The sequence below is a fragment of the Juglans microcarpa x Juglans regia genome, chromosome 3S, assembly GCF_004785595.1.
Source record: "Juglans microcarpa x Juglans regia isolate MS1-56 chromosome 3S, Jm3101_v1.0, whole genome shotgun sequence".
NCBI classification, from domain to species: Eukaryota; Viridiplantae; Streptophyta; class Magnoliopsida; order Fagales; family Juglandaceae; genus Juglans; species Juglans microcarpa x Juglans regia.
Genome location: NC_054599.1, coordinates 6,707,028 through 6,719,694, shown reverse-complemented (window position 1 = coordinate 6,719,694; position 12,667 = coordinate 6,707,028). Strand labels below are relative to the sequence as shown.

Here is a 12,667-nt window from a genome sequence, read left to right as displayed (position 1 = left end):
GAATGTAGTGTATAACATTACTATTTCAACAATCGTTTTACATCAAACCAAAGGGTCCCTAAATTGCCAATGTTTATATTAAAATTAGAGTTTAAAAAAGAAATCCAAGCAAAACTCAACTTGCGTTTGAATGTTGAGTTGAATTGAATTTTTCATGAATAATAGTGAGTTGAGATGATGAAGTGAGTTTTGTGGAGTCCATCTAAAATGAGTTTAAGGCCTTGTTTGTTTTCAGGAAACATCTTATCTCATCTCATCTCATCTCATCTCACTTCATCATTACAACTTTCTCAAATCCTCACACAAAATAAAATAAACAATTCAACTTTTTCAAATTCCAAAACAAAAATAATATTAAAAAATATATTCTAACAATATTTTATTCAACTTTTTAACTTTAATCTCATCTCATCTTTAAAAACAAACAAGCCCTAAATATCTTTGAATGTTAAGATAAATTTAGATGTATTTATGAGAATTTGAAAAATATTGTGAGTCATACATATAAAGAAGTATTGAGTTAAAAAAATTAAGAGTCCCATATATAAAAATATTTTGAATTGAGATAAATTTAATAATTTAAAAATTAAGTATTTAAATGTGAGAGTCAATTTAAAATTAAACCGAATTGAATTCCTCTCAACTGAATCTGTCCACCAAACGGGCCTTAAAAACAAAGACATTAATTTTAACTCTTAAATATCTTGAGCACCTGAACAGGGGATAAACACTTCAACGAGAGGGAGATCGATAGTATTGTTGCTTTCTTCCTTCTGATCTGGTCTCTGAAAGACACTTTCGAGGACCGTGGAAACCCCCCTTACCCGTCGGTTGTCTTCTCTCTCTCTCACGCATGGCTGATGCTTATTGGAGGTACGGCGACTCACGGCAGCCGCCGTCGCAGTCGATCCCCCAGATTGTCGGAAAACGCTCCCGCTCCGACTACGGTAATAAACCTCGCTTTCTCCGGCTATACTTTTACCTCTTATGCGCTACTCCATCATGCGTTGCTTCTGGTATTGCTAGGTGATGGAATTTAGGGTTTTCGGTAATTGCTGCTCGTGTCTTCTTATGTAGATTTTCTTCCCCGTTTGGTCAGTGAAGAAGCTGAAAGAAAGAAAATTAGAGGACTAGGAAACTCAAATTAAGCAAAATTTCGGTTTTTGAATGTTTGGGTTATTTAAAAATTGCTTTTTTTAGCTGAAAAAAACCTAGTTCTTGAGTTGTTCTTTTCTTTTCTTTTTGTTTTTCTCTTTCGGTTTTGTTTTTGGGATTGAACATACTGGAAACCTGTGGTTAGTGCGTTGATATCTTTTACTTTATTACGTTTTCCAATCTACCAAATGGAGGTTGAGCTGCCAAGTGTTGTTTTCTCCGCTATTGTATCTGCTTTCTGGTTTTTCTTAGTAATCATTGCTTGAGTTGCAGAAAATTTAATGGAGGTCGAGTACCAAGTGTTATCATCTCCGCTATTTGATCTGTGTTCTGGTATTTTTTGGAAATCATTGCTTGGGTTTCAGAAAATTTTATTTTGTTGTTATACCATCAAGCCCAAGGATGGTATAATGTATGAGAGCATTGTTGCATGCGTGTGTATGATGTTGGATGATAATTAGCGGTACTAGTTTTAGTACAAGGTCAGAAAAATATTTTCAAGGCATAGATGAGTAATATGCTTTATTTCTTGTGTCCTTATTTTTAGGGATGATAATATATTCTTGATATTATAAATCCTTTACTGATTGAAGGATTGCTACTTATGAAAGTTTTGGCCATGTGTTGAATAGTCTTGACTACTATATTCTCTACATCGGTTCTTGTTAAAGGATCATCATTGAGCTTGGTGTTATATAGCCTTTGTGACAGCTTTACCTGTTTTTTAATTTATTATTACATGAATGAATTTCATTGTTCTGTTTGGCGGAACAAACATAGGATATCAAAATTTTTGAGGTGGTGATGAGATTATATTGGATAAGTAGATATAATTTCTTTGTGATTGGTGATTTCTATGCATAATGAGGACACATCGTTTTGAGTCGTGCTTTTTATTATTTTTTTGCTCCTTTCTTGTCTAAATGTCCCATTACTTGTCTCTAGACCTTTATTTTTGACATGTTTGGTATTGAAAAAGTTCAGGATTGTACATATGGGGCATAAATATTAGGACTCTCATCACTGATTGATCTCTTATTTTATATTCTCCTTGGTTTACAAGATATTCTGTATTAATTTTGTGGTGTTTTGTGTTGTGTTCATATCTGTTACTTGTGTGTGCGCGCAATAGGATGTAAGGGATTTACCTCAGATTTGGTGAATAGGTGTAGATATTCTACCTTATGTAGGTAAGTCATCTAGGACAGAGTTAGAAAAATACCTACAATTGCCTTGTGATTGTTTTAGAGTTTAAAAATCTGTGGCTTTCTGTTCTGGGTTGTATATGGAGAAGGTTAGGTTTGTTGATTGACGATGGGTTGAAAAAGATAGGATAGAATTACTGTTTGTACTCAATGAAATCAGGTAGTTTGGGGGGTTTGAAATATTTCCCAATTTAGTCATGCATTATTGGTTTATGTGACAAAGAAAGAGGAGTTTTGGAGATTGGTGATCGTTACCAAGTATGGGAGTTTGAGGGGTGGGTGGTTTTCTAAGGAGGAAACAGCCTTTTGGTGTAGGGTTGTCAAAATATGTAATGATGAAGTGAGATTCCTTGTCAAAGTTTATTAGATTTGTAGTGGGTGATGGTTCTAAGGTTAGTTTTTGGTGTGGTGTACAGTGTTGGGACTTGTAAAAGATTATGTGCGGTGTCCGAATTAAACTTCAAACATATCTTACCCAAAGTTGTATACTATTGCCATTGTAAGGTTGAGTGGGTGGTGGAGAATATGCAAATACAAAATGGGATATTATTTTTAACGTACCCGTTCAAGATTGGAAGGTGGGTTTGATTTCTTCTTCTTCTTCTTCTTCTGTTTTTTTGAGAAGATGTATAATTTCAGAGTAAGATGAGGAGGTGTGGATGGGTTGGATTCCATCCAAGAGACTACGTTTGAAGTGAAAGTTATGCTAAAAGATTTTTTAACCTTACCTGTGGTTTCCCTGCTTCCCTGGAAGTGCATTGGGAAAATATTGATGTCAGATACCTGAGGAAGCAGGGGACATCATTGAGGTGAATTGCTATTGTTTGTGCAAGAAAAATATGGAGTCTAATGATCATCATCTTGAGTATTGTAGTGTACCAAGAATAATATTGAAGGAAGAAAAGAAGAGGAATAAATTGCACAACTAAATTATTTTAGTGCACATAAATGTTTGAAAGACAGCTTACTGTCCTTTTTAGGACTATGATTCTCAAAATGAGAAAAACACCTAAAAGAATCTTGAAAATAAGCTCACAACTTCCCCCAAGTTTCCAGCCAACTAGATAATGAGGAATTTTGCTCCTTTTCACGTTGTTTTAGTTGATTTCTCCTCTTGTAGTCTTCTTCTGTGCTTGGGTTGTGCCTCATTCCTTCAATAAAAATTTGCATATATGTATATATATGTATATAAATCCTAGAAAAGACTCTTAAGACTCGTGGCAAACCAAATTGTTGACAAAGCTTAAATAAAAAATTCAAAACTATTCTCTGGATGGTTAAAGACTATGCTCGTCTGCATTAGAAAAGTTATAACTCTTAACTAAGGGAAATACTCTAGAGATGGAGAGAGAAAACCCTAAGGCACCCAAACCCGCTGCCACCCTTCGCCCACCCTAGACCGGTGTGTGACTCCTCAACACTGTCACAGACAAGGCCGACGGGCCTTGGCGACTTCGTTGAGGGTTGTCCCGTGTCGGTCCTCCCTCTGGTGACATGGACTTTCTCAAGGTTTTCTCTCTGTCTTTCTCGGAGGCGACATCGACCGTCAAACCTGTGCCTCTGCCACCGCCACTGCCACAGACAAGTCCCATGGGCTCCGGCAAATCCTTTAAGGGCCCTCCGACGTTGGCCCCCTCCGGCCACCGAGATTTTTTTCTGCATTTTATTTTCGTTGGCGCAGATCTAGTGTAGTACCTATTTTGATCTGCATTTTATTTTCGTATAACATCTTTTTCCTTGAGATGACGAAGCGAGATGATCCTGGGAGATGATCTTGTGATTTGGGATCAGACGATGATGATGCCTGACGTGGATTCGTCTTAGATGGAAGGTGAGAGGGGGTTGAAGGTGGAATAAAAAACTTTCGTTTTTACGAAAGAGGGAGGAATAGTTTTCGCATCTCTGAACGTAGTAAAATGATGGCTAAGTTCATGTGTCTAGGTGGGACGACAGTTTCGTGGGTGGCTAAGGGGATGGGTAATGGAGTTTTCGTCATTTAGCATCATATTAATGCAAGGGGTAGTTTTCTGCAACTCTCAGAATTCCAGAATGAAAGGAGGAAATGTTTGTTGGTGATTTCGGAAGGCACAAATGGCATTGGATGGAGAGGTTTTCTGCAGTCCATTCGAAGTGTTACTGGGTCCAAGCCGCTATTCTGAAGCATGCAAACAGAAGGGAGTTTGTTGATGGAAAGATAGTGGGAAGGCCTTCCTCGATCAAAGGTACCTCGTACGCCTTGGTGTTGAGATCACTGGCGGGGTAGTCCGACCGAGAATAGCTCTGAGGAAGAAGGTAAGGGTAAGGCACTTGTAGGAGACAAAGGCTATCAAGTGACATTGGGAGAAGTGGTGGGGGTCTTATGGGCTGTCAAAGCTCAATTGACGGGAGTTATGGAGTATGTGAGAGATCTCATGATTAAAGTGGATAAGGGGTTGGACTTAAGTCGTGGGCTTGGGTGGTGGGTCGAATACGGATTGGGGGGGGGGGTGGTGGGGGTAATCCTACGGGTTTGAAGGCCTCAAGTGCACCAGAAAAGGGAGTTTCAACGCCATCACAGATAGGGTCATTGGACACTGGCATCACTGTTCACGCCGGTGTCACTTAGGACATTGGTAGCTTGTCGTCTGACTGCCCTCAGTCACCAGTTGCAAATGGGGTTGGTACTTTTTTCCAAGGTTCACTTTCAGTGGAAGATGGGGGTCCTTCCAAGGTCTTGAGTACTTTGGAAGAAATAGACGAGCCTCTTTGAGAAGATGAAGATGGGGTAATAGAAGGTAGTGCTTCCCCTACCTGTTCTATGCCTTCTAAGGGAGCAGTAGGGTCTGACAAAGTGGCACAGAAAGGATCGTCGGGGGGTGGAGCAGCTTCAAGCAATGTTCTCGTCGATGGCGGGGGGGAACCTTTAATGGTGATAGCGGCAATGGACAACAACCATATAGCTGTTGAGGAGGTTTGGGATTTGTATGTAGGATATGGCAAGGAGAAAATTATGGTTTTTTTCGTTGGTGCTTGTGAGGAGGAATGTCTAGGGTTGGGAGTACAGTTGGGTACTGTGTCTGGGGATAATGTTCCCTTAGTTTCTCTTCTTCCGATAAACAATATAATGGGTTCACCATCTGATTGAGTTCTGCATAAGGTTAATGAGATTCAACATATCGTGGGGCTTTCACATGGAGGATGTGAAGACCAATTTAAAGCAATGCTCACTGCGATTGAGGCGAGCCACTTGCTTGAAACCAAATCAAGTTTTAAGAAAAGCAGGGAATTAAAGCGACTTTCTTGGACAATCAACTACGACGCTAAGGGTGGTAGCTCAAGTCAAGGGAAGACTAAAGGGAGGGCATTCTGAAGACGTTCTCGTAGAGGGAATTTCAAGTGGAGTATTAGGCTTCGTTTGTTTTCACAACCATTTTTATCTCATCTCATCTAATTATTACAATTTTTCTAAATTTTCATAAAAAATAAAATAAACAATTCAATTTTTTCAAATCCCAAAACAAAATAATATAAAAAAATATATTCTAACAATATTTTATTCAACTTTCAATTTTTATCTCAATTCATCCATCTTATTTGCAAAAACAAACGAGGCCTTAGTCTTACGGGAAACAAGGGTTTGGGGTTGGGGATGTGTGTTCTATTCCAATTCGGGTTTGGTGTATTTTGTGTAGTTTTTCATGGGCTTTCTGGGTTATTAGAAGCTCTCTAGTATGAGCTAGGTGTTTTCTTGTATACGTCCAGTGTACTTGGTTACTCCTATTGATATATATATATATAATATTTTTACTTATAAATAAAATCTTTAGACACATGGATTGCACAAAAGTAAATTCACAAATTGATGTGGTACGTCAGATTGTAAAGTTATTTTTATTGTAAAATAGATCTAACGGATCTCATGAAACCACATCGGCTTGTAGGTTTGCTTTTGTGTAATATTTTTGTGTCTGTAGTAGTTCTCTTTAAATAATGACCTATTTAGAATATATTTTATCCTAGATTACTGGCATCACTGCCTTCAAATTCATGTAAGACTTGTCTCATTTTGATCTTGCATCTGGCACTGTATACATGAATCCCAAAATCATGTATACATTTGCAGTGCAAATAGAAAATTTGCAATACTTGGAAATCAAATACAAACCAAGTGCATTTGTTAACTGAGCTCATCTATTATCAATATGCAATCTTCTTCTGCCTTTTGAATCATTTGATTTTATTTATTTATTTATTTATGAGAATGTGACCTAATGTGTTGTTCATTTTGTTTATATTTCTGGTCATTTGCTAAAGTATGTGTTTTCTTTTGAAGATATCCCTAGTGGTCATGATCTGCCCAGCTATTTTTCTCGTGATGATGATAGAGGAACGCTTCGCGGAATTAGAGATACCGACTCCATTGGAGCGTCCTATGATCGTTACCTTCGCAGTGCAGTAAGAAATAATTATTTGTATTGTTTTTTGTATTTTCGATACAATTTTTGCCACTCCCAATTCAATTGTATTTTGAGGTCTAATGGTAAAATGCAATATTTCAGCAAGTTTCTTCTTATGGTGGTGGACAATCTGCTAGACCACTTGGTGGGGGATTATCGAGTCATGCTGTCGATGATCCACGAATTGTGGGTATTGGGAGTGTGGAACAAGGTACTACTGTGAAGGACCGAACCTTGGGATTTGGAGGTGGAAGGCCTGAGGTTCCCCTTCCTCCTGATGCTTCCAGTACACTATTTGTTGAGGGCTTGCCCTCCAACTGTACACGACGGGAAGTGGCTCGTATCCTTCTATAGGCTACCCTGACTGTTGCTTGAACTTTTATTTTTGCCCTTTTCCCTTCATAGTCTTGTTCCTTCACTTGTGGTCACAGATATCTTTCGCCCTTTTGTTGGTTACAAAGAAGTGAGACTCGTAAGCAAGGAATCGAGACATGTAAGTTTATACAAGTGCATGGTCAATATTAAGCACATTGATGCATTCACCGATATTAATTAATCTGTGCAGCCTGGGGGAGATCCACTGGTACTTTGTTTTGTCGATTTTGTAAGTCCAGCCCATGCTGCCACTGCCATGGATGCATTGCAAGGTGAGCTTGTTATACCATTTACTTGTAAGAATTTTAACTCCGTGTATTTGTATCCATTATGTTACGTATTTGTCTCTGTTGTGCTGTTACTGGAGAAATACACATTTTCCTGGAATTTTCTTTTTCATTTTTGTACAAAGAGGGCATTAGATGGTTTTGCTACAGGGTATACCAAACCTGAGAATCGTGGGCTTTTTCTGATATGCATGGGTTTTGCTATTACTGGAGAAATACACTTATATGTCTGCTTATCCGTATGTGCTTGTTTGATGGTTGTTGGGGTTGGGGGAGCATTCAGATTTGTTGTCGTCGTCTAATCTTATGATTAACCTTGATTTTATAACATTTTGTGGTTTGCGCTGGCTCTAAGAGTTCTTCCCTACTGAGAAGCAGAACACTAACAGCAAAACTGGAGTCTTGGAATTAATAATGTTAATAAAGAAAGAAATGTCAGTTTGCAAATTCCAAATATCATGTTTGTTATCATGTAAGCAAAACGTGTCTTCTGTAGGAACAGTTATATACGTATTACGGAAAAATTAGCACTGGAGTTTTGTAATTTGAAACCCTGGGCTTCCAAAGGTTTGCAAAACTTTTAGAAGTTTCTCAAAAAATTTGCAAATCCTTAGTTCGGCAGCTTGTATATCTCAAATTAAGGTGAGAAACTCACTTTGAAGGGTATGGAAGTTCTACTGCAGAAGAATGGTTTTTGATAGGACTGTCAATTGGATCGGTCATGACTTGAATAATTAAACAGGTCAATCATTATGACCCTGTATTACGTTGACCTGGCATGGCCCGTTTATGTATCAGGTCATATTTGGGTCAACTTGAATTAACCACAACTTGATTATGCCCAATCCTAACCCTATTGTTGCGTCTCGTGTTCTCGGGTCGTCTCAAAATCAGCAGCTCTGTTTTTTGAGCCATTCTTATTGGCATTTGACAAGGTTGCCTTTATTACTGATATTGTTTGACACTGTAGTTTTGCTCTTGGGCTCATCAGGTTTGTTCATAATATTGAGTGGCACATTTTGCGAGGTTTTCGATTCGAGACTGCAATTCATCCACATTTAGAAAAAGGAAGAGAAATTTGGTTTAATCGACTTCATGGATTTTTAGCACAACTTGCCAAATAGGCTACCTATACTGGTTAAGGAGGCTGATTTATTCACATGGCCGGCAAACTGTGCTAACTGGTTCAAATGACGATGCCATTAATAGCTCTGTTTAGGCTCACCTTTTCCTCGTCTGTTCTGGACCAATTGAAACCTCAGACTAACTAAAACAGAAACACTGGCAAAATATTCCTTCGTTTTTGTTACGTGTGTAAACTAGAGACTGGAAGCTTGATGAGGGAGCTTTATCTTGGGAAGGTTGCAGATTTTCGTGCGTTGTACCTATGGATTGCCCTTTTGACAATCAGGAAACAATTGGTGGATCTGCATGTGTCTTGGGTGTCAGGGAAAGTGGTTGACTGTTTGTCAGGTTTACTTTGCGTTTTCTATGTATTTAAGTTGGGTAATGATGCACACGTCTTATATCATCTGTCTGCTGATGACCTAATTAACCGTTGAAAACGTGGCTAGATGTTCAGCGTGAAATAGTGAAGCTCGATTTTGCAGGTTATATCTTTGATGAGCATGACCGTGACTCGGTCAGTTTAAGGTTGCAATTTGCTCGCTATCCTGGTGCGAGGTCAGGTGGCGGGCATCGTGGCAAGCGTTGACTTTGCAGTTTTGCAGGTGATAAACGTTATTTTCCACCCGTTCGGCTGTTTATTATTCATGACCGATAGGTGCTGACTAAGAAAACTTCTTTATAAAACGATAGATTGCGCTAAATCATGGAACGACGCTTCTCTGTAGGATTCGCTCGAATATGGGAGGTATGAGATGAGGGGCAATGCAACAGCCTTGCCGTTTCGTGAATTACAAGCGCTTTTGTTAGGAACAACTTGAACTTTGCAGTTTTCGTTGAGTCTGGGGCGATTGCTAGAGATTTGGAGTGTGCTTTTCTATTTTTGAATTCTGTGAACTATTTCTGCGTTTAATTACTAAAGAATGTTTCCAAATACTGCTATATTTATCCGTAGTTGGAGATGGTGTAAACTTATATGTTGTCCCGCCTCTCAGGCCTAATATATGTTTTGACATATATTTCTAGCAATGGAAGTGTGGTGATCATTAAAATATGTAGCATTATACATTAAAATGTGATGTATTGTTTGCAATTCAACATTTTCCTGAAATTGTTTCTTAAATCTCTACCTACAACTTTTTTTTTTTTTTTTATATATATATATATATAAAAAGGAAGAAAGGTAGAGAAAGCGGGTGAAGTTTGAGTCTATATGTTGAATACAATATATATATGGTTTCCTTATTATTTTTTCTGCTGAATAATTTTTCAAGCATAAAAACATCTCCTTCAATTGGTTTTTTTTTTTTTTTTTTTCTCTTTTTTGGTTTTGAGCTTTCTGGTTGCCTATAATATAGAGGAGATGTAGGAAACCTGCTTTTACAGTGATCCAAAAGCTAAAGCCAATTCCATCTCTTGCTTGTAATCTGAGAACAAGATTTTGATAATTTGCTATCATGTAAACTGAGACTATGGTCATGACTGCAACAATGATGTTAATGCTCAAAGCCTGCTTGTAAGTGCTGCCTTGAGTATTTGTTTGACTTCTGCTAACTGGGTTTTGAAGCCACTTTTTCTGATCATCAAGTTGACATTGGGTTGTACATCAAATAGGTCACATTGTGCTCATTGTCACGAACTAGGTCGGTAGTCTGTATGTTATTGTTTTTTTCTTCCTAGGGTGAGGTATCGGTCGTTATATCCCCTTGCGACGGCATCGGTGATTTCTCATAATGCATATGCAATCATGGAATGAAAGTTTCTGCAAAAAAGAGGGTATTTATTCCGCTAAGTGGAGGCGGCTTGGGCAAACCATATATTGCTCATCCCTTTTTCTGGATGCTGATATGCCTGATGTTTGAGGACTATTCCTGTCTCTTTTAAATTGTGATACCCGGCGCTTTTGATGACTCTAAGAATACTGTGTTATGACCCCATTGCTGCATTGTATACAAGTAAGATAATCCTAGCAAGGACAGAATAATGGTGTGATTAACTTGGCTACTTGAATAGGGGAGTTAGTGGATATGATCATGCATTTAGTCTGGGCTTACTTGTTGGGAAGGCTGATACAAAGGTGAATTTCATGAAAATCTGGGTTGTAACGCCCTAAAATGTTGAGCTTTGAGTTCCTATTTCTTTTTTCTCTCTCTCTTTTTCTTTTTTGGTTTGAGATTTTGTTGTTTTATTTATTTTTCCTGAGAATTATTTGCTTTAAGCCTTAACCATTTTTTTCTTTTTTGTAAAAAGGTGTGTTTCTATCTATCCATCTATATACATGGAAATTGTAAGAGAGTTGTTATATTAGTAAAGGAGAAAAAGGTCATTTACTGCTCTATCCGTACTGAACTAGTAACGAAGAAAATTTGCTTATAGCCTTGAATCATTTTATGATGAGAATACTATTAAAAGTATCGGTTGCTGGGTGGAATACGACGTCGTCAGAAATAAGCTAAGTAGATAGATATTACGTACCTGACGAGATAGCACATTTGGAGTAAAATTCTCTTTGAAATTTTGAATGGATAACGTAAAGATGAAGGCAGTATTAAAGCTACGCACGGTTGATCCGAGCTCTGTTCCCCAAATCTACTTGTCTTTCTTCTTCTGTTGACTTCTTCCACTTCAAAGAAATACTACGGACAAGTACTACTGGAGCTAAACTATCAACGATTATACGTTTCCTATACTTTCTTTAAAAAAAAAATAATAATAATAATTTCACTTGTTTTGGATTCGAATTTAATTTATTGTGGGATGAAGAAATTATATATATATATATATATATATATATAAAGATATTTGACGAATGTTATATGGATAATGAAAAAATGGTGACATGTATCCAGTTATCAATAGACTATGATCTATTCTTTCATTATTTTCCCTTTGAAATATTTTTATGTGTTTTTGTATACATGCATAGAAGTGTGCATATATACTCACTCCTTTTCGAATTCCTTCAGAAATGCCCATTTATGTTCTTGCTTTGCCTCTATAGCCCAGGTTTTTCTTTTAAGATAGTATTTAAGTTAGCAATTGACTGTTTAGAAGTTTGCTGATCTATTTGGCGTAACCATAGCCCTGTATATAAAGCCATTGTAAGAGTTTTTTTTTTGAGTTGCACCGGTCGAATGCTGTGTGGTATATGGAAGCAAAGCCAAAGGGCGCTTTCGGAGTGAGTGAAAGAGAAGGATGAACATACCAAGCTTATGAAGAAGTATGTCATACTTGTGCTCAGCATTGCTCTCATAATGTTTGCTTGCGAGTATTACAATGTCAAGCTATAATTTCCTTGGCGGGGTGAACTGCTAGCTTTTGCCATTTTCCCTTTTTCTTCACTCTTCCAATTGGTGTCATCACCGCCACCACAAACCAGGTAAATAAATGTCAAGCGATAATGTTTAAACCATATTTCACCACTGTTCCATTTGCATTATTGTTAAAATGGAAGTTATGCTGATATTTAGCACTTTAGTGCATCTGTTGGTGCCGATTCAGATGCCGCGCGGGGTTGAATGTTGCAACTCATGATGCATGTGCTTCAAGGTGTTTGGATGCATCAAACATGATTCAACCTCTAAATCTTGCTGGCAGACTTTTGAGCTTGGCAACTACATGAAGATTTCACCGAGGTCGATGTTCATGACACAGGTATATTTTGTTTTCTGTTTCTTATATTCATATATAAAGAGCTATAATTTATAGCACTACCCTCTTCAAAAACGAAAATTGGTGTTATTACTGGTGGTAGACATAGCAGTAATGGTTGGTACACACAGGAACTCTTATGCTGCCGAAGGGCAGTCCCTGGACTTTACCATTGGACCGTGTCTTTCTTGAGGCATCTGTTATCTGTGGACTTGCTGAACTGCGATGAATCTTCGGAAACCTCGGTTACGGGAATGTTAATTGGTTCTTTCTGAAACCATGGTGAATATGGGAATGTCAATTGAAGAAAATAAGTAAGAGTAGAATTTGAATGGAATTTCAATTTCTTAATTGAATGATTATGTGCTGTAAGATGGCTTATTTATAGGGAAAAAGAAGGCAAGTGATGTAAGGAAATAAAAAAAAAAAATTA

The 12,667-nt window shown here is 37.8% G+C and overlaps 1 protein-coding gene across 4 annotated transcripts; it reads left to right on the top strand.

The window, feature by feature from the left end:
• Positions 1-695: 695 nt before the first annotated feature.
• On the top strand, positions 696-12,107 carry LOC121257619 (RNA-binding protein 1-like). Of its 4 annotated transcripts, none has more exons than XR_005939248.1 (7): positions 696-947; positions 6,673-6,794; positions 6,899-7,136; positions 7,228-7,289; positions 7,362-7,443; positions 11,666-11,962; positions 12,062-12,107. XR_005939248.1 is itself a non-coding variant. In XM_041158723.1 (7 exons), the coding sequence occupies exons 1-6, from the start codon at positions 854-856 to the stop codon at positions 9,170-9,172; spliced, it is 702 nt and encodes a 233-aa protein (XP_041014657.1). In that variant the 5' UTR covers positions 696-853; the 3' UTR covers positions 9,173-9,188; positions 9,312-9,637. The 4 variants fall into 4 exon arrangements, 3 of the variants coding, with proteins under 3 accessions (XP_041014657.1, XP_041014658.1, XP_041014656.1); XM_041158723.1 differs by lacking the exons at positions 11,666-11,962; positions 12,062-12,107 and adding exons at positions 9,069-9,188; positions 9,312-9,637; XM_041158724.1 differs by lacking the exons at positions 11,666-11,962; positions 12,062-12,107 and adding exons at positions 9,069-9,188; positions 9,277-9,637.
• The last annotated feature ends 560 nt before the right edge of the window (positions 12,108-12,667 follow it).